Raw genomic sequence first — 21,835 nt, forward strand, 5'->3', positions numbered from 1 at the left:
ATGCGCATGTGTAAAGCACACCCTTCCCTCCAAAAATGCCCTAAAAAATTCGTTGGTGGTGGCTTTGAGGTCCGGATTTTAGATCATTCCAGATATTGGATGTCTGAATCTCGCACTTTGTACTGTATAGTAAAAAATGTATATTTAGTAAAAAATGTATATTTTCAGTATACATTTCTTATTATATATATAGATTTCTTATTATATATATACATTCTATATATATATATACAATTATATATATATATATATTTCTACCTACTACTATTATTTCGTATCTTTTTGCAGCATTATGCGCAAAATTTTTAAGACCAAATAGGTTTTACGTCTAATTACTTGTTTACTTTACTTTTTCTTTTTCAATTAATATACAATATATATATATATATATATATATATATATATACATTATATATATATATATATATATATATATATATATATATATACATTATATATATATATATATATATATATATATATATATATATATATATATATATATATATATATATATATATATATATATATATATATATATATATATATATATATATATATATATATATATATATATATATATATATATATATATATATATATATATATATATATATATATATGTATGTAATGTTGTATGATCTTAAATCCATTTAGTAATTGGTTTGTTCCCCTTGAAAAGTCAACTAATTTCCGATCAATGACAACGATTACATGTTTTAATTTTTCCTTTTACAATTGAAATTTTATTCTTCATGATGATTTAACTCCAGTCCCCGTTAAAACATTATTAACATTTTACTTTCAAATTACTTCAAAACATCTTTCAAAATATAACTTACCAGTATGGATTCGCACTTTAAAAATAATTCTACTTTAATTAAACTTAGGAGATAATATAATCAATTAATCAATACTGTTTAGGAAATATATATATATATAAAGCGATACTTAATTTTACTAATGCCTTGCATGTAATGCCCCTTTTAAGTGCAAAATATCTCTCCCTTCTCAACTGCAGAGTTTCTTCTAACAGTATCATGAATTTTATCAAGTTAGAAGAACCATCTACTTCAGGAAAAGATGTAACTGCTAATTCAACATCAATAAGTGTAGAAAATAATAAAATCAATTCTTTTCTTTTCAAATCTGAAGTTACAGATGCAGAAATATTGTGGGCTTTCAAGTGCATCAAAAGCCACTATTCTTTTAAATCGTGCGATGATATTGGGCCGTTATTCACTAAAATGTTCCCAGATAGTTCCATTGCAAAACAGTTTTCATGTGGTGAAAATAAATGTACTTATATCTGTCATTTTGGTCTTGGCCCTTATTTTAAAACTTTGTTACTAAAGCATTGTAAAAATGCTGACTTTTTTACATTACTATTTGATGAGACTCTTAATCTGACAAATCAAAAGAAGCAACTAGATATTCATGTGAGGTAAGGTCACGAAAATAAGGTCAGAATTCAGTACCTTACTTCTGCATTTATAGGGCATGCAACAAGTGAAATTATTTTATCCAAATTTTATGAATGTGTTGAAAAACTAGATTTGTCAAAACTCTTACAAATATCGATGGATGGTCCTGCAGTAAACTGGAAATTTATGATTTATTGCAACAGGACTTGACAAAGGAATATAACATTCAATGCTTGACATTAGGGAAATGTCGTTTACACATTCTTAACAATGCTTTCAAGTATGGGATGTCATCCACTGGCTGGGGCATTCCATAATTCTTATCCTCCTTATATTGGATTTTTAAAGATTCTCCTGCAAAACGTGAAGATTTTTTAAGTATATCTGGCTTAAAAAAGCTTCCTGTGAAATTCTGCTTTTACCGATGGTTGCAAAATGTCCCAGCAGTTGAAAGAGCCATTGAAATATGGGATGACTTGCTACTGTACATTAAAAAAGTTGAAATGGGGAAGTTTAAAAAAAATTCATCGAAATCCTACTAAAATATTTTGGAGGCAACTAAAGATAAAACGTTTCTTATAAAATTAAATTTTTTTTTCTCTCTCTGTTGAAAATATTATTGCCTTTCCTTGAATATTATCAAAGTGATAAACTACTTATTCCCTTTTTTGCTGCAGATATCTTAAAACTTGTAAATGATTGCCTACAGCACTTTAAAATTTTGAAACTAGAATATTTAAAAAATAACTAAAGCAGAAAATCTTTATAAATTTAATTTTAGATTCAAATTGTTATAATGATAAAAGTAAAGTTTATTTGGGATTCATTGCTGAGCAGTTAATGAATGATAAATGCCACAAGAAGGACATTTCACAAGCTGAAAGTTTTGCATTGAAACAAGAAGGTCAACAATGTGTCTTAACAGTGGTATAACACTTAATGTCTAAATGTCCAATAAATTATTCTCTTATTCGAAATGCATCTTGTATAGACCCATGATTAATGGCTAAAATTCCAGAAAAAGCCCAGAACAAAATGAAAATACTTCTAACGGTATTAATGTCGAATATACGTGTTTTACAAGATGATTGTGATGAAATTCTGCTGCAGTTTGGAGAGTTTCTAGACAAAGTAGTTAAGACAAATTTACATGAATTTTCTATTTTTGATCCTCAAAATCTTTCTCTTGACACATTTCTCACTTCTTATTTTCATGATTTTCACTATTCAAAAGTATGGAAAATAGTGAAAATGATTCTTATCTTGTCACATGGACAGGCTTCTGTGGAAAGGGGCTTCTTTGTAAATAAAGCAATTGAAATTGAAAATTTAAGTGACTCAACATACATTTTTCAACGCACAGCATTTGATTACATAAAATTTTTTGGAGGTATTCTTAATATCGAAATTAATAAAGAAATGAGATCAGCAGCAGCTTCTGCAAGGTCTAAATGTATGCAGTATTTAGAAGAATAAAAATCTTTAACTAAATCTGAAAATTCAAAGAGGAAAAGAAATATTATTGAGGAAGAAATTGATTATATGAAGCAGAAGAAAAAATTTCTTCAAAGGGACATTAAAGATATTAATGAAGAAGTAGATGCTTTAGCAGATGAAGCCGAGACCAGCAGGAACATTGATTTGTTTATCAAACAAAACAAATGAACTTAGAAGAATAGTTAAAGAAAAGGAAATAGATATAAATAAATTAGATGTTAAAATATCTGAAAAAATCTCAGATTTAAAAAAAGCATAAATGTTTTATATCTTTTATTGTATAGTTTATTATAGTATCTTTCAAAAAAAAAACCAAGGAAATAAATTGTACGTTTACAAATCAGTTATTTTAATCTGGAAAATATTCTTACATTGTGATTATAATAGTAGTTGACTGTGTTTAAATAAATGTCAAATAAGTTAATAATAATCATGTAAATCTCTAAAATAGTGACTGTTATTAGTGTAAAATACACTTATACATGTTTTTCAAGAAATTATGTTCCTAATTTAATGTTATCTACTTCATAACTTGTAAGGAGTTAGTTTAATTTTCAAAATTGTTTTATGTTAACTATTAAATTGAATTTAATAATAGTGCATAATACACACTTCTGTTAGTTTCTTAAAGTGAAATTACAAGCATGAAGTCGGTTGTATGGATATTTGCTTTATTCTTTTTTTTTTTTTTTCTCTGATAGGTCCTTAATTTTTTCTTTGATGGTCCTTAAAAGTTCTTAAAAGTCCTTAATTTTCATGTTAGGAAATGTGCACGAACCCTGTCTGGATTTCATTACATTAAATATGCAGTATGAAAAAAATACTGGACCTTTTTAAAGAATGTGATCTTAACAAATTCATTTTAAAATCCAAAATCTGTGATTCATTATTTTTGCTGAATTATTAAAAGATAACTGTCATTAAAAGGAAAAATGATTGCTATTAAATATGTATAAGCAATAGTTGGTAATCACTGTTACAAGGCTTTTAGATAGTCTAGCAATTTCCTAGCATTTTGAATCTATCCGATTTTCTTCACCATAGCTACATGCTTTTGTTATGTTTTAAAGCAGGGATGTCAAACTCATAGATACACTTGGGCCAAACAAACAAGGTTTAACTTTAGGCGGGTCGCCAAAAAAAAAAAAAAAAATCAATATTCATAGAAATGTAGATTTATTTCGAATAATACAATAATAAACATATATATATATTTATATAGAAAAGAACAAGATAAATTTAATGTTTACGTCCTGATACTTGACATCTCTTCTCTGCTATTATCTTTCCTATTTCGGGAGAAATTTTGTTTGTAGTGATAACTTTCAACGCTGACCCAAGGTGAGCATCATTAATACGGTTTCTAATAGGAGACATATTACCTTTCATGACTGAAAATAACTGCTTGCACCAATAAGTGCTACCAAACATGGAAATAATTTCATATGCGAATTTTCGAGTATTTTCAAACCTGGCTGGTAAATATTTGTAAAATTCAGGCACACCCACTTCAATGAATTTTGCTTTCAAATTTGAGTTGCATTGAATCTCGATCACCTCCATTTGCATATGGCTGGGTACTGAGTCAATACTTATTGAAAAAATCGAAGGAAAAAAAAATTGTCTTCGAGGGAACTAAAATCATTAAACCTCGTTTCAAATTCAGTTGTTAAATTTGCAATTTTTTCTACGTATTTTTGATATGAACAAGTATCATCTAAACTTGATTTGTTCATGCTGCACATCGGGAAGTGTGTTAAATCTTCATTTTTAAGTTGTTTTTCCCAAAGAACTAGTTGACATTTGAATGCTTTAATTATGTCAAACGTGTTCATAATGATATGATCTTTTCCTTGTAATGATAAATTTAAATCGGTTAAGTGTTTGGTTATATCAACCAAGAAAGATAAATCTTGTATCCATAATGGATCGTAAAACAAACTTACGTCTTGATTTTTCGTTTTTAAAAACTGACATATTTCTTCTTTCGAATCCTAGAATTGTTTGAGAATCTTGGAGCAAGATAACCAACGTACCTCGGTATAGTAGAACAAACTCGAATATTCACTATCTAACTCACTTAAGAAAGCAGTGAATTGACGCTGATTTAAACCTCGAGATCTTATAAAATTTATAACTTTTTTTATATATGACAAAACATTCTCCATATTTATTACTTTCGTGCATAGAACTTCTTGATGTATAATACAATGCATGTGATGAATGTTTGAACCGTGAATTTCACTAAGTTTTTTTCTTAGTAATGCTACGAAGCCCTTGTTTTTCCTGGTCATTGATGGAGCGCCATCTGTAGCTACAGAATTTAATTTTGCCAAAGGTAGATTGTATTTCTGCAGAAGTCCAAAAACACAAGTAAATATATCTTCTCCTGTGGTAGTACCAGGTATCGGTATTAGTTTCAGTAATTCCTCAAAAATGTTAAAATTCTTGTCACAAGAATGAAGAAACACTGCTAATTGATCTTTGCCACTAATGTCCGTGCTTTCGTCACAGGCAATGGAGAAACTTTCGAAACTAGATGATTTTGCTTTGATCTGATCACTTAAATTCGCGGCTAAATCAGTAACTCTTTCTGAAACTGTATTTCGAGACAATGAAATTGATTGAAAAGCCTTCACATTTCCAGGACAAACAATTTCTCCAGCTTTCATTAGGCATTCCTTGATGAAATCACCGTCAGTAAAAGGCTTTGAATGTTTAGCTATCAACTCGGACAAGATGTAGCTTGCATGTACCACCGCTTCACTTTCTTGCAATACTTTACTAAACATGGACTGTTGCTTTTTCACTCCTAACTTGAGCTCTTTCAACTTTTCTTCTCTCATTAATTCTTCGAATTGTTATATTTTGATTTGTGTTGTTCGTAATGACGTTTAATATTATATAACTTTGGTACATTAATAGTATTATTGCATATCAAGCAGATTATTTTATCTTTTATTTCACAGCAAAAATATTCTAATTCCCATTTTACTTGGAATATTCTATGTTCGTCAGCGTTCATTCTACGTTCGATTTTTCGTTTAATTTTGCTACCACTTGGTTTTGATATAGACATACTGAATACAAAGGGCTGGAATAAACACGGTTAACGTTAAAAAGTTAACAAAAATTTATTCTTTCCACAACAGATAAATCAAAATGCTGAAATATTTCTTCAAAAAATATTCTAACAATATCACAAAATGTCAAACGTTTAGCAAAAATCAATTCAAAACAGAGAAACTAATTCTATCTCACAGCGAAATCGCTGCAAATCAATCACAGCTTTAAGTAAACAAACAGTTTGCTAGAACTACAGCTACTAGTGAGATGAGTAGTTTGTTCTCGGCTTTTATAAGCTTTATAATTAATTTCTCAAATATACTGGAAACATCTATAAATATCTGGATTTTTGTGGATGGCAACAGCAATTACGAGATATTTATTTATTAGGTATTAAATGCACACGCTGTTCTATTTTTAACCTTCCAACGCAGCTGTCTTTTCAAAAATCGTCTGCGTTGCTAAGGCAACATGAAGCAAATCTAATTACAATTCTAAATTAAAAAAACTAACTAAATAAATAACGATGAAATCCGTAACAATATGAATTAAGTAATAATTAATAATAAAGCAAAGTTTATAATATAAATATAACCAATATATCGTACAAAACTATGTTTGGAAAACTGAGACCATGAGTTCGGCCACATTCGGCCATTGGGGATGCGTACAAGTTCTGAGTGCACGTGTCCCCCAAAAGCCAAAGGTAGCTGAACGCAAGCTACTCACACGCATTTGTAATTTAAGTAGTGTGTGTGTGTGTGTCAGCTCGCTGTGTGTAATCTAACAACACTGAATAAATTATCGTTAATTACTTAGCAGTAAACATTTAATTTTTTTCTTCGTCGATATGCTATTTTATTATTATATATTATTATTTACCGATATATTGGCCGGGCTGCAAAAATATTTGTTGTGGGCCACATGCAGCCCACAACATCCACAACATTCTTGCATCCCACAACATCCTTGACATCCTTGTTTTAAAGTGTAGTGAAATCATCTCTTGACTGATCATCATTGCTTGACATGTGGCTGCCTTTGAAAATGAAAACTCTTGCACTTCCAGCAAATGCTTGCTAAAAGCATTTCATAAACTTATGTAGGACATTTACTAAAATTAATAGGCCACACAATCTTCTTTCTGCTTTTTTCCAAGTGAGATAATCTTGAAACATGTGAAGCATTATATAAGAGACACCTACCCTCAAATGAAAAATTGAACATCAGATTGCCAGGACATGCTGCATTAATTTAAAAGGGACACGTGCAGTGCTGCCAGTGTAGTAATAAAGCCTAATTTGTTTGATGTTATTTCTACTGTTTATCTAACTTCGGGAACAATGTGTAAGAGTGACTTGAAATTTTGATATTTTTTCCTTTTCAAAAAGCTTAGCTTTGCTTCACAGCTATGAGTCAGGTAAATAGAGTTTTTTTAATAATGCTCTAATCCCCCCCCTTAAAATTGTGTTTTGTAATAAATTCATAATATTACTGATTTACTATATTTGATTAGCTCATCATATATGATCATGAAAAACCAGAAAAAATTAAAGAGTTCAGCAGAACTGTGTGATAGCTTGATAGTGAGATGGCAAGAGGCTGGTCAGTCAGTTTAAGCTTCATGATATTTCAGCTTCAATGAAAACAAAATTTGTGAAAAGAAACTTTTATTTACAAGTCTATTAAACTTGTTAAGCTAGTAAAATTTCATAAGAATACATTCTATTCATGTCATGAAATTAAACTTGTTCACCAGAAGAGCGTAAAGCGCAAGTTTTATTTCTGGAGAAAATTTGTGTATATATTTTGAGTTTTTTTTAAAATTTTGACTTTAGAATTTTTTTTTTAAATCCATGTTTACCTATATTTGATTTTAGATCTTGTATAAATTAATGTGAATTTATTATTTTAGTTGAAACATATCTGTATAATATTTAATTGTTAAATGTCTACATACTGCAAAATAATGCATATATTATGTTGGCTATAGTTCAGTTGCTACAGATTTACTTGAATTTTTAGCTATTCACGTTTTAACTTGGTATGTGAAAGATTGAAAAAGATTCATAAAATATTGAAATACTGGTAATATTAATTTTAGTATTATTATATCCCAGAGATAAGGGAGTTCCTTCTTTTGTTTGACTATCCATGACTGCCTTTTGGCCCATCTCTTTTAATTTAGGGCCCACCAGCGGCCGAGCGGTAAAGTCGCTAAACACTGGTAGTTCGGTCCGAGGTTCGAATCCCGCAAACGGGCTGGCTGCATGGGTGTTTTCGTGGTTTTCCCCATGTGTAACGTGTATACGAGCCAGTTTCCCTTAGAAAGTCCTCCACAAAGGCATCCCTCCCCTTAGGCAGATAGCCCTAGTGTGCTTTGCCATAATTAAATACACCACACCACACCCCTTTTAATTTAGAATTAATTACTTTAGCCTTGACTTACATCGATGGCGTAAACTCTTAAACGAAGTACCATATAATCCGATCCCTAAAGATCCTTCACCTTCGGACCTGTCAATAAAAACTGCAATCAAATTTTCACAAATCATTTCAAGCAACTTAAAACATTCGCTTATCCCATCTGTTGTGAATTGTGCCAGATTATATACTCTTTCCAAAATTCATAAAAGTGGTATTCCTTTCTGCCCTATTATATCAAATTTAGGGTACCTGTTAGCTAAATATTTAGTTTCTAGATTTTCAACTCTGTTAGATAATAACATTTACACCATAAAAATTTCAATAGAGTTTGTAAAAAAAAAGTTAAAAGCATTTCTCCTAGAAATTTACTCATAGTTTCTTTTGATGTAAAATTTCTTTGATGTCATTATTCACTAAGGTTCCAGTGGTGGGTGTATTAAGATGTCTAGACACCAGACTTCATGAATTTCATTTCTCTAACATCGAAATTGATGAGCTAATTTCCCTCACTCAACTCTGTTTGGGGAAAAAAAAAAAAAAAAAAACACACATTTTGTTTTCCAAAATAAGTATTACATGCAAACTGAGGGATTGGCTGATATCTACATGCATTACTCTCAATCAAAATTATTTGAAAGTTTCAACTTCCCGGTATGGTCCGTTGTGTAGACGATACTTTTACCCTGTTTGACAGTAATAAAAATGATTTTTAAATAAAGCTCTTTCAACAATGAATTCTATTGATACTGCAATTCAGTTCACTTTTGAACTTGAAACATCCAATTCTCTTCCGTTCCTCGACATTCTGGTTACACGTAACACATCCAATTTCAGTACTACGGTTTACCATAAACCTTCATCAGTTTGCCTTCCACCGCATTTTAAATCATGCCATCCAATTAAACAAAAGTTAACTTCATTATATTCCTATGTTTTCTGTGCACTTCAAGTTTGCTCCTCCAAATTGGCTCTTGATCAAGAATTAAATTATTTAAAAGCAGTAGCTTTGACATTATTCACCCAATATTATTAATCAAGCAGTTAAAAAATTCTCAACACCACAAAAGGCACACTCTTGTTTTAGGAGATTATAAGAATTCAGTTGTTATTACTTTCTTTCAATCAGTTAGTTATAAAATTGCACATATTTTGCAGAAATTTAGCTATACATTCGTTTAGTCTCCTATCAATAAAATTCCGAGTTCCATACTCAAGGACCCCATTTCGGATGTGAATTCCTGAGGCATTTACAGGATTCCTTGCCATTGTGGTTTAATTTATATTGGCCAAATTAAGAGAGCCTTAAAATTTTGTGTTAAGGAATAATAGGCATATGTTAAAAAAAAGGAAATGCATAAGTCATTTGTTGCCGAGCTTTGTTGGTCCGAAAATCACACTTTCAATTTTTCTGCTGCAAAAATTATTCAAAAAACATCTTCCATTAATGAATTAGATTTTCTAGAGGCGTTTCACATTAAAAAAAATCTTTCTGTTCTAGTAAACAACCCTAATTCCAATCCATCTTTGCCTTTAGCCTTTAAGGAAATTTTATTTTAGTTCTTGTTTCATCAATAAATGGTGCCAGTAGCTTAACTCTTGTCCAGCCATTCTTATTTTATGTAATCACTATATCTTATCTCATTCATTTGCGCTTTGGCAGCTGAGGATGGTGGTTCAGTTAAACCATCAAAACTAGTCCTGTAAAATTTTGAAAATATAACGCTGATTTTTGTTGTTTGAATTCTAAATTAATAGCTTTAGCCTATCATACCATCCCTCTGGAGAAGCATCTTGTATGGCGTAACTCTTGACTTCTGTTATTGAGTGGTGCGTTTAACTTTTGAATTTTTTTTTGTATTTATTTCTGTTTTTGTTATTTGTATTTGTATTCCAAGCTGTTTTTCATTTTTGCTTATGTGTCTCTGCTTCTGGCTTTCTGTATTTAAAATTTAAAACTAATATTAATGCATTAAAATTTGTTCTCCTTTTTTCTAGATTCGTCATATGATTCATAATGGAAGCTTGCATCTGTATCTTATATCCACTAAAGTAATTTTCATGGAAGATGAAGTTACGATACCATTTGATTTCAATGACAAAGAAAGGTTATTTCTATACTATAATTATAAACTGTGCTGTCTCATTATTTTCAAAATTTCTATGTTATAAGATTTGTGATGAGGTATATATATATATATGCTTTGGGGAAGGGCCAGAATTTTTAGGTGAACTATTTTAATTATAATTAAAATACATTGAAATGGTTCTTCTGAATACAGAAAAGCAAGGATTTTTGTAGAAGAGAAATTTCAAAGTTCCTCCCCATTGATGAAGTGACGTTGAGGTTGATTGAATTCCTCTTCTGCTTTTGTTCATTTTTCATAAAATTTTTTAAAGTGGGATTTTGTTTGTTTGAAATGTTTTGCTTTTAACATTATAAAATTCTTTGTTGTATTTATATGATTACTTGAAATTTATTAATTATGAATTTCTTTTTTTGGTCTTTGTGAAATTTCTAATTAGTTCTAAATTTTTTACTTTATGTCTTTAATGATATTTTTTCTGCAGCTTAATGCGTGAAAATCTGGGCATGTTAGTGTTTTGTTTTCAAAGGAATTGTTTTGTATATATATATATATATATATATATATACAAGGTGTGGCTGTTAATTTTCAGGACTGCTCTAATAACACCAGAACAGATGATGGGAAAAACGTAACTTTTTAATATGTTTCGAAGTAATTCCCCATCTGCCGTAACACACTTCTGTGCTCTGCTGTATAAGTTGTGGAAACAAATTTTAAAGTCCTCTTTGGGAAGGTTCTTCAATGTCGACATCACGTTCTTCTTGATGTCTTCAACATATACAAAGCATGTTCCTTTGATCACAGTTTTGAGTTTGGGAATGTTCGATCATACTCTCCTGACTTGGTCCCCACAGACTTCTTTTTGTTTCATGACGTCGACATTGAAAAAAATTCCGAAAGAGGACTTAAAAAATTGTCTCCACAACTTATACAGCCGAGCAGAAAAGTGTGATATGGCAGATGGGGATTACTTCGAAACATATGAAAAGGTTTCGTTTTTAACATCATCTGTTCAAGTTTTATTAGAGCAGTCCTGAAAAATAATAGCCACACCTTGCATATATGTGTGTGTGTGTGTGTGTGATGAAAAAATAGAAAAAAACATAGCAAAAGTTGATAGTGTAGAACGTATTGAAGAGGAAGAACACAATGGATAGGAAACTCTGCATTTTATTTCAGTTAGCATGTTGCGGCTACAAATAACTTGGCCCATTATTTGTGCCTTTTGCAAAATGCTTACAATTTTGATAGATTCACAATAAGAAGAGGGCAGCAAGCAGACTGCAGTCTAGCTAAGCTGAAGAGTAGAAAACAAGTGCTTTATGTTCAGGATGAAGTCTTAATTCAGACCAAGTTACTTTTTGGTTCTCAATGCTTTTTGAATTGGATAATAAATATTACTGTAAAATTATTATTGGCTGATTGAGTTTTGGTTCCATTTACATCTTCAGAATTATGTAAGAATGATATGACATCTATTAATCTTGAATTGACACAGTGATTACTATTTCTAAAATAAAGAAGAGAAATTAATTTGTGCTGCTAATTTAAATTAGAATTTATCTTTTATGTATTCTTTATTTTTCTTACTCACTTACATATGTGTGTGTGTATATATATATAATTAAAGAAAAGAGAACAAATTATAAAAGACCTATGTGGTCGAAAACTTTATGCATTGAGCTGCAAAATTTAGGAAAAAGTTAAAAGAAAATTTTTAGTTCGTACGCCAAAAGGTTGCTTAGATACTATGGTTCCGTTGACAATATTAACATAATAAAGTGCAATGAAATGTTTAAATATAAAAGATTAAATAAACAATATAAACACTTGAATATTTACAAATAAATTTCAATACTAATTGTAAGAAATATGCTGATCAAAGTAAGACATATTTTAAACGTTAGAATTAAAGTGTGACAAAAGACTTAAGCAAAAATACAAAAACGAAGAATCGGTAAATGGTAGATTAGCCCAATTCGAATCTCATTAAGGCACTTCAGAGGAAATTATATACATGTATTTAACCTCAAAAATGAAAAATATTTTTTCAGCCTTAAATCTGTTTTTCATTATTAATGACCAATTAAATTTTGATCCCTCAAATTCAGAAATGCAATTTGTAGCTCATTTTATCACTGTTGATGTCACAGTTGCCTTTTAAAAAAAATTGTCATGTTTGAGTAAAAAAAATAAAATATTAAAAAAAATGGAAAGATTAGTATTAGTATTTAATATTGGACTTAAAATTATGCATTTCAGTTGGCAAATTATGTATACGAAAGGCAACAAATTAAAATTGTAAAATGCAGGAGCTAAGCTTTGAGAAATAAATTTTATACAATTATATCTGCATATACATATGTAGGTCAAAGATATTTGGCATACTATGTAATTTGAAAAGCATATAAGGGACTGGTTTGTACATTCAGATTTCACTGTATAAAAATAATTTTTAAGGAAATGTTTGTTCTAAGAAAAAACCTTCAACTGTAGATGACATACAATTGACATAATGACATGTGATTTTCTGCTCCATCTACTTACAGAATTTCAGACATCTGCACTAATATATTCAGAGATACTAGTGTCCTATTAATTGAAGGTACCATTTTATTCTGTATTCTTTCATGCTTCCTTTTTGGCTTCATTTTGTGCAGTGACAACACTGCAAAGAATGAAACATTTTTTATAATCAACTCGTTCATTTGTGCAGTGACAACACTGCACAGAATGAAAGATTTTTTATAATCAACTTGGGAGACTGTCTATTTGTGAGTTTGTTTGTTGAATTGTATATGGCAGAAGTGTGAAGAAAATGTTGCTTATTAGTAAAGCTAAAAAATCTGATGTGTACACCACATGACTTCTTTGTATTGGAATATTAAATTATATGCATTTTTTCTTGCATTTCATTTAAACTTATTGGATTGAATTAAATCTACTTCGCCGACAGCGCATAAACCACAATAGAATAAATGCATTCTGTAAAATTCACTCTAGTATTTGTTTACCATAGCCACACTCTGGTGCTAGATTCACTTAACAGTATTAATAATTATATAACAGATAACTTATATAATAATTATGTAACAGAAACTAAGTTAACTGTTATATAATCCAATAATTATATAACAGTTAAGTTATATATTTCGTTCATATTATAACTCATAATGCACAAAATTTATATCATTTAAAGAATAGAATTATCTAATCGTTGCCACATGTTCTATTCAAATACTATAATAAAGCTAGAATGATGTATAAAAGTAATTAAGCAAACAAAACAAAAAGTTTTTCACAGACGATTGAGTATTTCTCATTTAATTAATTCAGTTCTCATTTCGCGAGAAGTCAAAAATACATAAAAACTCAAAATAGCTATATTAAAAATTACAAAGTAAATCTCAAACACTTATTTCCTCGAAAAAATTCCAGAAAGAATTAAGCATGATTTAATTGGCAATGATAAATGAATGCGTCATCTTTGTTGTTGCGAAGCTAAGTTTCTTTAGATTGGCAACAAATCCACTAGTCTCCTGTTTCAAATGTAAGCATTAATGGCCGCCATTAAAAAAAGGCTTAGCGGCAATTAAACAACTTTAAAATTGCTGATAATTCTAAAAATATTGCACACAGATTTACTAAAGGCATAAAATCCTTAACCGAAAGATAAAAACAACATAATTCAATCATTTTTAAAGCAAAAAATGTACAATTTAAAAACATATAAGAGTAAAGAAACTGAGATCACTGAGCCGGGTAACAGAGTAGATATATATATAAATATATTTATATACGTTTGGTGCGGCCGATTGCAACCAAGATACGAGATGCACATCTACATGTTATAGCAGTCCTATATACAAAATTTCAATGTTCTGAGGCTACTCGTTTTTGAGTTATGCAAGATACATACATACGTACATACGTTTGCACAGACGCCATGAAAAATTCTCTTCAGAATTAATTTTAAAGCAGTTTTATAATTTTTTTGAAGGAAAAGAGTATTTTATTCTGTCCTTACGTACAGATATCACGAAAAAACATCGTTAAATTGCATTCGATAGCAGTCAAAATGGATATTTTCGTTGAAATATGCTGCCTGAAACTTTTCGCGACTACAATACTTCCTTTTTACTTCGTACAAAGAATTAAAAAGGTAAAAAGAGATGGATTATCAGGAGCAAGTGCAACGGCAGATTGGTAGACTGTGAGTACAGCAAGAGTGTAAGAAACCTTAAGAAATCATTTTGGGCAAAACCTTTCATAATTTTTTAAAAATATTATTTCTGAAATTTTAATTTCTCCAAATATGGCATTCTGATAAATTTAGGCATGTAATCAAATTTTTCTTAATTAGATTTAAACAGATATGTATGATGAGTAAGGTATTTGTAAAAAACCTCACTTGGTTTATTAATACCAAAGTGACTGATAAAAGTATTTTTTAGGAACCTGACTTGTTTTATTAATGACTGTTAGGATTTATTTTAAATATTCTTTCCTTCCCTAGTTTAAAAGATTGTGAATGTGCTTGTCAAACTGATGATTGCCTTCTAAAGTCAAGCAAAAAAAATGGCAGCATTGAAATTTGGTAATTTTTATGAGCATGTTATATATTTTAAAATTTATTTTGTTTATGTATGTATTTAAATTTCTGTACTGTTACCTTGAAACTGGATTTTTATTTGCTTATTATTATATAGCCAAGAAAAGAAAAGGAAAGGGAGGAGAAGTATATCATTAGCATCAGCTGATGAAGATAGCAGTCAGTCAGTGGGAAGTGTTGCATCATCCAAATTAAAGACATCTCCTGTGAAAAATATAACAGTTCATCAGGTATGTTAATTATTTCTTAAAATGCAAACAAATTATAATGAAATGCCAGTAAACTGATTTAAATGAGATTCCAGCTGATCGATTTGTTTGAAGAATCTAGTTAATTGACTTTCTTGTAGGTCAAATATATATTTTTGCAAATATTTGGATTTAGTATTTTGTGCAATCTTGAATTTGTGACATGAGTAGGTGCCAATGACATGAGTAGGTGTATGTAAAGTGTGTCACTGCATAGAGGCCTGAAAACTTAGGCATACCAGTGAACTGCATTTGTTGAGATAATTAGTACGTATAGTATTATATCCTGTAAGTGAGAAAATTCAATTGGTAAAACATTAAAAACTTGTTTTTGATTTGCAAAAGCATTCCGACATTTTTTCTTTCAAAATAAATTAATCATTTAACTTTAAAATTAATTCAAAATAAATCATTTAACTTAAAAATTTGAATATCAGAAAAAATAAATTTATTAAATAAATACATCGAAATTAATAAAAAAAATGAAGTTATACTATATTTAGTAACCCTCAGTCATACAGTTTTTAAGCTTTCTCTTTTATGCATTCATGTACATGTAAAAGGAAAACATAATAAACAGTCTAGGTCAGTGTTCGTCAAGCTGTGTTCAAAATAAAAATTCAAAAAGTAAATTATAAATAGTATTTATTAACTAAAAATATGAAGATATTTTTAGTTAATTAATATGAAGATATGTTAGTTTAGCTTTATACATTTAGTTATCGATTAATTTTAATTAGTCATCACGTGTGACTGCAATACTTTTCTAAAACTAAACAGTTTTCTAATGGAAAAGGTATTGACTTAAAAAAAGGATGACTGTATTAAAAATTCTTTTGTAATTGAAAAAAACTATTAAAGTATATTTTCCAGAAGAAATACCAAGTATGACTGGATAAAAGAAGTACATTCAAGCACTATAATAAATCAGAAAGCATGCTAGCGAAGGACAGGTAACAACTTATTGACATATCAACAGATTTGAGTCATAACCAGACTTAACACAAATCACTTAACAGGGATGAGGATTTCTGCAAGACGGACAGCGTAGTTACACCAACATTTGGCCTCATTGCCCAGATGACATCCCACTGTCTCGCCATCACATCTTCAGCTGCCCAGCAATCCAGGCCAGACTGTTTAACATCGGCATTGAAGACACAGTGGACCTATTTTATACCGATAGCTGCCAAGGTTGCAAAAGCTGTCTTTGACAGCTTCGAAGCTATATAATTGCACTTTGTCATAGACACGACATCATCATCATCAACGGATTTGATGTTAAAGTCTAAATATAAGCAAGAGCAGCTCCTAAATTTTTGGTTGTAAATTTATGCAAAATACCTAGGAGTTTCTCACACACATTTTAATGCCATTTGAGACAACATATTTAAGTGAAAGAGCTTTCTTAAAATATGTGCAACCAAAGCAAAATATAGAAAAAAATTAATTGCAGAATATGAAATGTAATTGCTAAAGTTAGACTTCGACAGTTTATTAAAAAAAATATGCAAGCTCATCTTAATCAGTAAATATAAGACAAGGGTATGGAGCACAAGTTAGTGCTATTTAGTGAGTAATTTGCATTATTCTTTACATGAAGTGCATATAATATGTTGATCTATTTTAAATATCATTTTAAGATATATTTTTGTATGTATAGGATGGGGATACCTGAAAAAACTTATAATTCTAAGGATTCCGTGAGCCAACAAATTTTGAAAACAACTGGTCTAGATTAATTAAAATCTCGTCAAAAAAAAAGAATTGCTCTTAAAAAGTCATTGCTCTGCTAGTGTTTATGAAAGTTTGGAAATTTGTGCAAGTTCAGAAAAGTGATACAATTGCATTAAAATGTAGTTAAATTTTCACTGAATTAAAATATATAATATATTTATATATGGACTGTGAGGCATTAATTTAGATCATGAAACATACAATGCTTCCTTTTTAACAGAAAAAGGTTAATAATAATATAAATGCAATATGATGCAATCAGACACTTTCAGTTTCTGAAAGTAATGTCAAAAGTTTAAATGCATTGATTAATGATTTAATCAAATTAGATGATGTTTTTGGAGACTAATATGTAATCCAATAATAATTAATATTGTTACGGATTTAGTATTTAAATAGCTTATGTTAGTTGAATTGTAAATTAAATGGTTTTATTTCCCGCGCAATTCAGCGCGTGACGAATATTAAAAGAAAGCTAAGCCGGAAAATTGAAAGTACAAGAGTGTGTGCATGTAACATTTAATGAATATCTCTTTTTGATTTTGAGAAAGTACTAGAAAATTCTCGCATGCGATTTTAAAATCTTATAAAAGGAGGAAAACCTCTCAGTTCGTTGTAGTTACTTAGTTTGTTGTTGTTTAGAAAACTGCTCTTGTTGACTGTAGCAAATTTGCAGTTTAACTTTCTTTAGCTGTTTTGAATTAAGTTCTATTGAACGTTTAAGTAGTTAAAAGATAACTACTGTGAGATATTGTAATAATGCACAAATACTTTAGGAAATTTAAGCATATTTGTTGTGATAATAATAATTTTTTTTTCATTTTTCATCGACTTGTGCATTTATTTCGTAACGAACCCGTACGCACGCAGCAATTTTTGGTGTCAGAAGTGGGATTTGAATGCCAATAACAAGAGCTATGGAAGAACAATTGAGGCAGCTCATCAGTGCTTTTGCTGCGTTCCAAGAAAAGATGGAAGCTGGCCAAACATCTTTTAAAGAAGAAATTAAAGAGGAGATGAAATCTGGTTAAAAGTATTTTTGAAGCAGGTCAAGAAAAGATTGAAGCTGGACAGGAAGAGATGGAAAGGGAAATAACCTGCATAATAGAAAATAAATTTGAGGCTATGAAAGGCAGAATAGACACGGTTGAAAACAAAGTTGTTCAAATTGAAGAAAACATTTCTTCTGTCAAACAACAAATAGAACAGATAATGAAAAGCCCCAGTTTAAAGCGCTTCAGATTTCTGCAGTGAGAGGCAGCAGTAATGTATTTTTCATAATAGGACATATTAATGACGTTCCCTGCAATATGATAATAGATACAGGAGCCAACGTTATTATCATCCAAAAGGATTTGGCTCAACACCTGGGAAGCAAACTTATCTGGACGCCGCCCTGTGTTACCCTCCAGACTGTGTCCGGTGAGAAGATCGACATCGACGGAAAAGTAAATGTTAATATCACGTTTGGAAGTGCCACTTACCATCACACGGCATATGAAGCAGAGATCACTGATTCTTGCATATTCAGATTGGACTTTCTAAGGAAATACAATTTTTCCTTGGACTTTAAAAATAACGAGTTGCATTCTACATCTGAGGGCATAGCATTATTTGGAGTTAATGATGAAGAAGTTAAATCTGTCCATAAAATCATAGCACAAGACAATATCACAATACTGGCAAGAACAGAAATTTTACTTCCTGGATCCATAGCCGAAAACAGAAATTTCCGCTACGGCATGATAGAATATCCCAATAACTGTAATAGCCCAAAAGGAGTACTAGTAGCTTCAACACTCGTTGACCCATCCAGAACAGTTATCCTGGTCAGAGTTGCTAATGTAACTGAAAAGGTGAGAATTATTAAGAAAGGTGAAGTGGTTGCAGCATGTACTCCAATAACCACCATTGAAAGAAAGAGTAACATCCAAGAATACGTGTCTTCAGAAAGAATTACATCAGAGTTACTTCAGAATGCTCAATTAAACGATGAAGAGAAGAATGCTGCCGATCGCGTCATTAAAGATCTTCAAGTTGTTTTCTCCCGCTTGTCTTCTGACATGGGTCGAATTAGTTTGACACAACATAGAATCAATACCGGCGATCATCCCTCAATCAAGCAACATCCAAGACGTCTACCGTTTGCAAAACAGGAAGAGGTATGAACAATTTTAAAGGATATGGAAGAAGGCGATGTCATCGAGCCTTCAGCAAGTCCATGGGCATTTCCCATCGTCCTAGTCAGAAAGAAAGACGGCTCAACAAGATTTTGCGTCGACTATCGCCGTTTGAATGAGGTTATGAAGAAAGACAGTTACTCTCTTCCTAGAATTGACAACATTCTAGACACTCTTTCTGAAAGCAAGTGGTTCTCAACACTTGATTTAAAGAGTGGGTATTGGCAGGTAGAAATACAGCCTCAAGGCCGAGAAAAGACGGCATTTACTACGAGACAAGGGCTTTGGCAATTCAAGGTGATGCCGCTTGGACTGTGTAATGCGCCGGCAACATTCGAACATCTTATGGAGACAGTTTTGAAAGGCCTTTCTTACGAAGCCTGCCTGATATACCTGAACGACACCATCATCGTTGGAAAGAGTTTTGAAGAACATCTAGAAAATCTTAGGAAGGTGCTTCAGAAACTGAAAGAAGCCAATCTGAAGCTGAGTCCCGCTAAATGCAAATTGTTCCGAAAGGAAATGACTTACCTGGGACATGTCATCTCTGCAGAAGGTGTGTGCATGGATCCTGAAATGGTGTTGGCCGTTAAATCCTGGAAACGTCCCAAAAATGTCCATCAGTTGAGAAGCTTCCTAGGGCTTTGCACCTACTATAGGAGATTCGTGAAGGACTTTTTTTCCATCGCAAGACCCCTTCACAAGCTGACAAAGAGAAAGCAAAAGTTCTTGTGGACAAAAGAATGCGAGGATGCATTTAACAACTTAAAGGAGGCTTTAACATCTGCTCCGATCCTGATGTATCCTCAGCTCGACCGACCATTTATTCTCGACACAGACGTGAGCAATGAAAGTGTTGTAGCTGTTTTGTCCCAAGAAATAGACGGCCAAGAACATGTAGTGGCGTACTGGAGCAAGTGCCTGTCTAAACTGGAGAGGAATTACTGTGTCACCAGGAAAGAGTTGCTCGCCATAGTCAAAGCTGTAGAACATTTCCATCATTATCTATACGGGAGAAAATTCCTCCGCTGCACAGACCATGCCTCATTGGCCTGGCTTTTAAATTTCAAGAATCCTGAGGGTCAAATAGCCAGGTGGATACAAAGACTCCAAGAATATGACATCACTATCCGTCATCGTAAGGGATCATCACATGGGAACGCCGACGCCTTGTCCAGAAAGCTGCTGATATTGTTCCAGGGTGGAAGCGAAATACGAGCTGCTGACTCCTGTTGCAAGACAAATTACAACATCAACATCGGCTGCTCAAGACCCGTGGAGTGATGATGAAGTAAGGAAAGACCAGCTGGAAGACCGCGACGTTAAACCCATAATTGATTTCATGGAGTCATCAAACAGAAAACCTACCTGGCAGGACATTTCTATCTGTAGTCCTACAACAAAACAATACTGGGCACTCTGGGATTCGCTTCACATTCGAAACGGCGTCTTATACCGGAAATTCAAATCGGATGATGGGAAGACGTTCCGATGGCAACTGATACTTCCAAGATCCCGGATTCCTGATGTCCTTAAAGAACTACATAACAGCCCTACAGGAGGTCACTTTGGAATAATGAAGACCTTGCAGAGAGATCGTGAGCGCTTTTACTGGAATAATGCAAAGGATGGCGTACAAAAGTGGTGCTAATCTTGCGAAGCCTGTGCAGGTCGGAAAGGACCGAAGAGACGCAGCCGAGGCAAGCTGCAACGTTACAACGTAGGGGCACCTTTTGAACGTATTGCTTTTGACATCTTGGGACCTCTGTCACAAACTGCTGATGGCAACAAATGCATACTCGTTGTCATTGATTACTTCACCGAGTGGCCTGAAGCGTACCCTATTCCCCAGCAAGAGGCTGTTACAGTAGCTGGGGTGATGATACAGCACTGGATTTCCAGGTTCGGAGTGCCTCTTCAGTTACATTCCGATCAGGGAAGGAATTTTACTTTGGCAGTAATCAAAGAACTATGCAAACTACTCGGCATTGACAAAACCCAAACGATGCCATTACATCCCCAGTCGGACGGCATGGTAGAGAGGTTCAATCGAACCATTCTTAATAACCTCTCATTAGTAGTTTCCAGAAACCAACAGGATTGGGACAAGAAATTGCCACTGTTTTTACTGGCTTACCGCAGTGCTGTCCACGAGACTACCGGCTATTCCCCATCAGAGATGCTCTTTGGTCGTGACCTTCGTCTGCCTTGTGATCTCTTGTTTGGTCGCCCTCCAGATGCTCCTTCTTTGCCTGAGGAATATATTCAAGATCTCCAGGCCCGGTTTGAAGTGATGCACAACTTTGCACGAGTCAACTTGGCGACGGAGAAGATGAAGACCCGCTACGACACAAGAGCTACTGAACATCAATTCCACGAAGAAGACAAGGTGTGGTTGTGGAATCCGACTCGATGGAAAGGACTTTGTCCAAAATTACAGTAATCTTGGGATGGTCCGTACACAGTCCTAAACAGGCTGAATGACGTCGTGGTTCGGATCCGTAAGTCTTCGAAATCTAAACCTAAAGTCGCTCATTACGACAGGTTAGCTCATTAC

The 21,835-nt window shown here is 32.1% G+C and overlaps 1 protein-coding gene across 5 annotated transcripts in view; it reads left to right on the forward strand.

Annotated features, from left to right (window-relative positions):
- Positions 1-21,835, forward strand: part of LOC118202825 (histone reader KMT2E-like) — a 185,567-nt gene that overhangs the window by 85,245 nt on the left and 78,487 nt on the right. For all 5 annotated transcript variants that reach the window (XM_085824546.1, XM_085824532.1, XM_085824538.1 and 2 more), the window contains 3 exons: positions 10,410-10,519; positions 15,018-15,098; positions 15,211-15,343. In XM_085824546.1, the coding sequence (XP_085680672.1) occupies positions 10,410-10,519; positions 15,018-15,098; positions 15,211-15,343 (324 nt within the window). The remainder of the gene's footprint in view (positions 1-10,409; positions 10,520-15,017; positions 15,099-15,210; positions 15,344-21,835) is intronic.

Source organism: Stegodyphus dumicola, chromosome 1 (assembly GCF_044657685.1).
Source record: "Stegodyphus dumicola isolate Sdum_Otavi_A_Nest chromosome 1, ASM4465768v1".
Classification (NCBI taxonomy): domain Eukaryota; kingdom Metazoa; phylum Arthropoda; class Arachnida; order Araneae; family Eresidae; genus Stegodyphus; species Stegodyphus dumicola.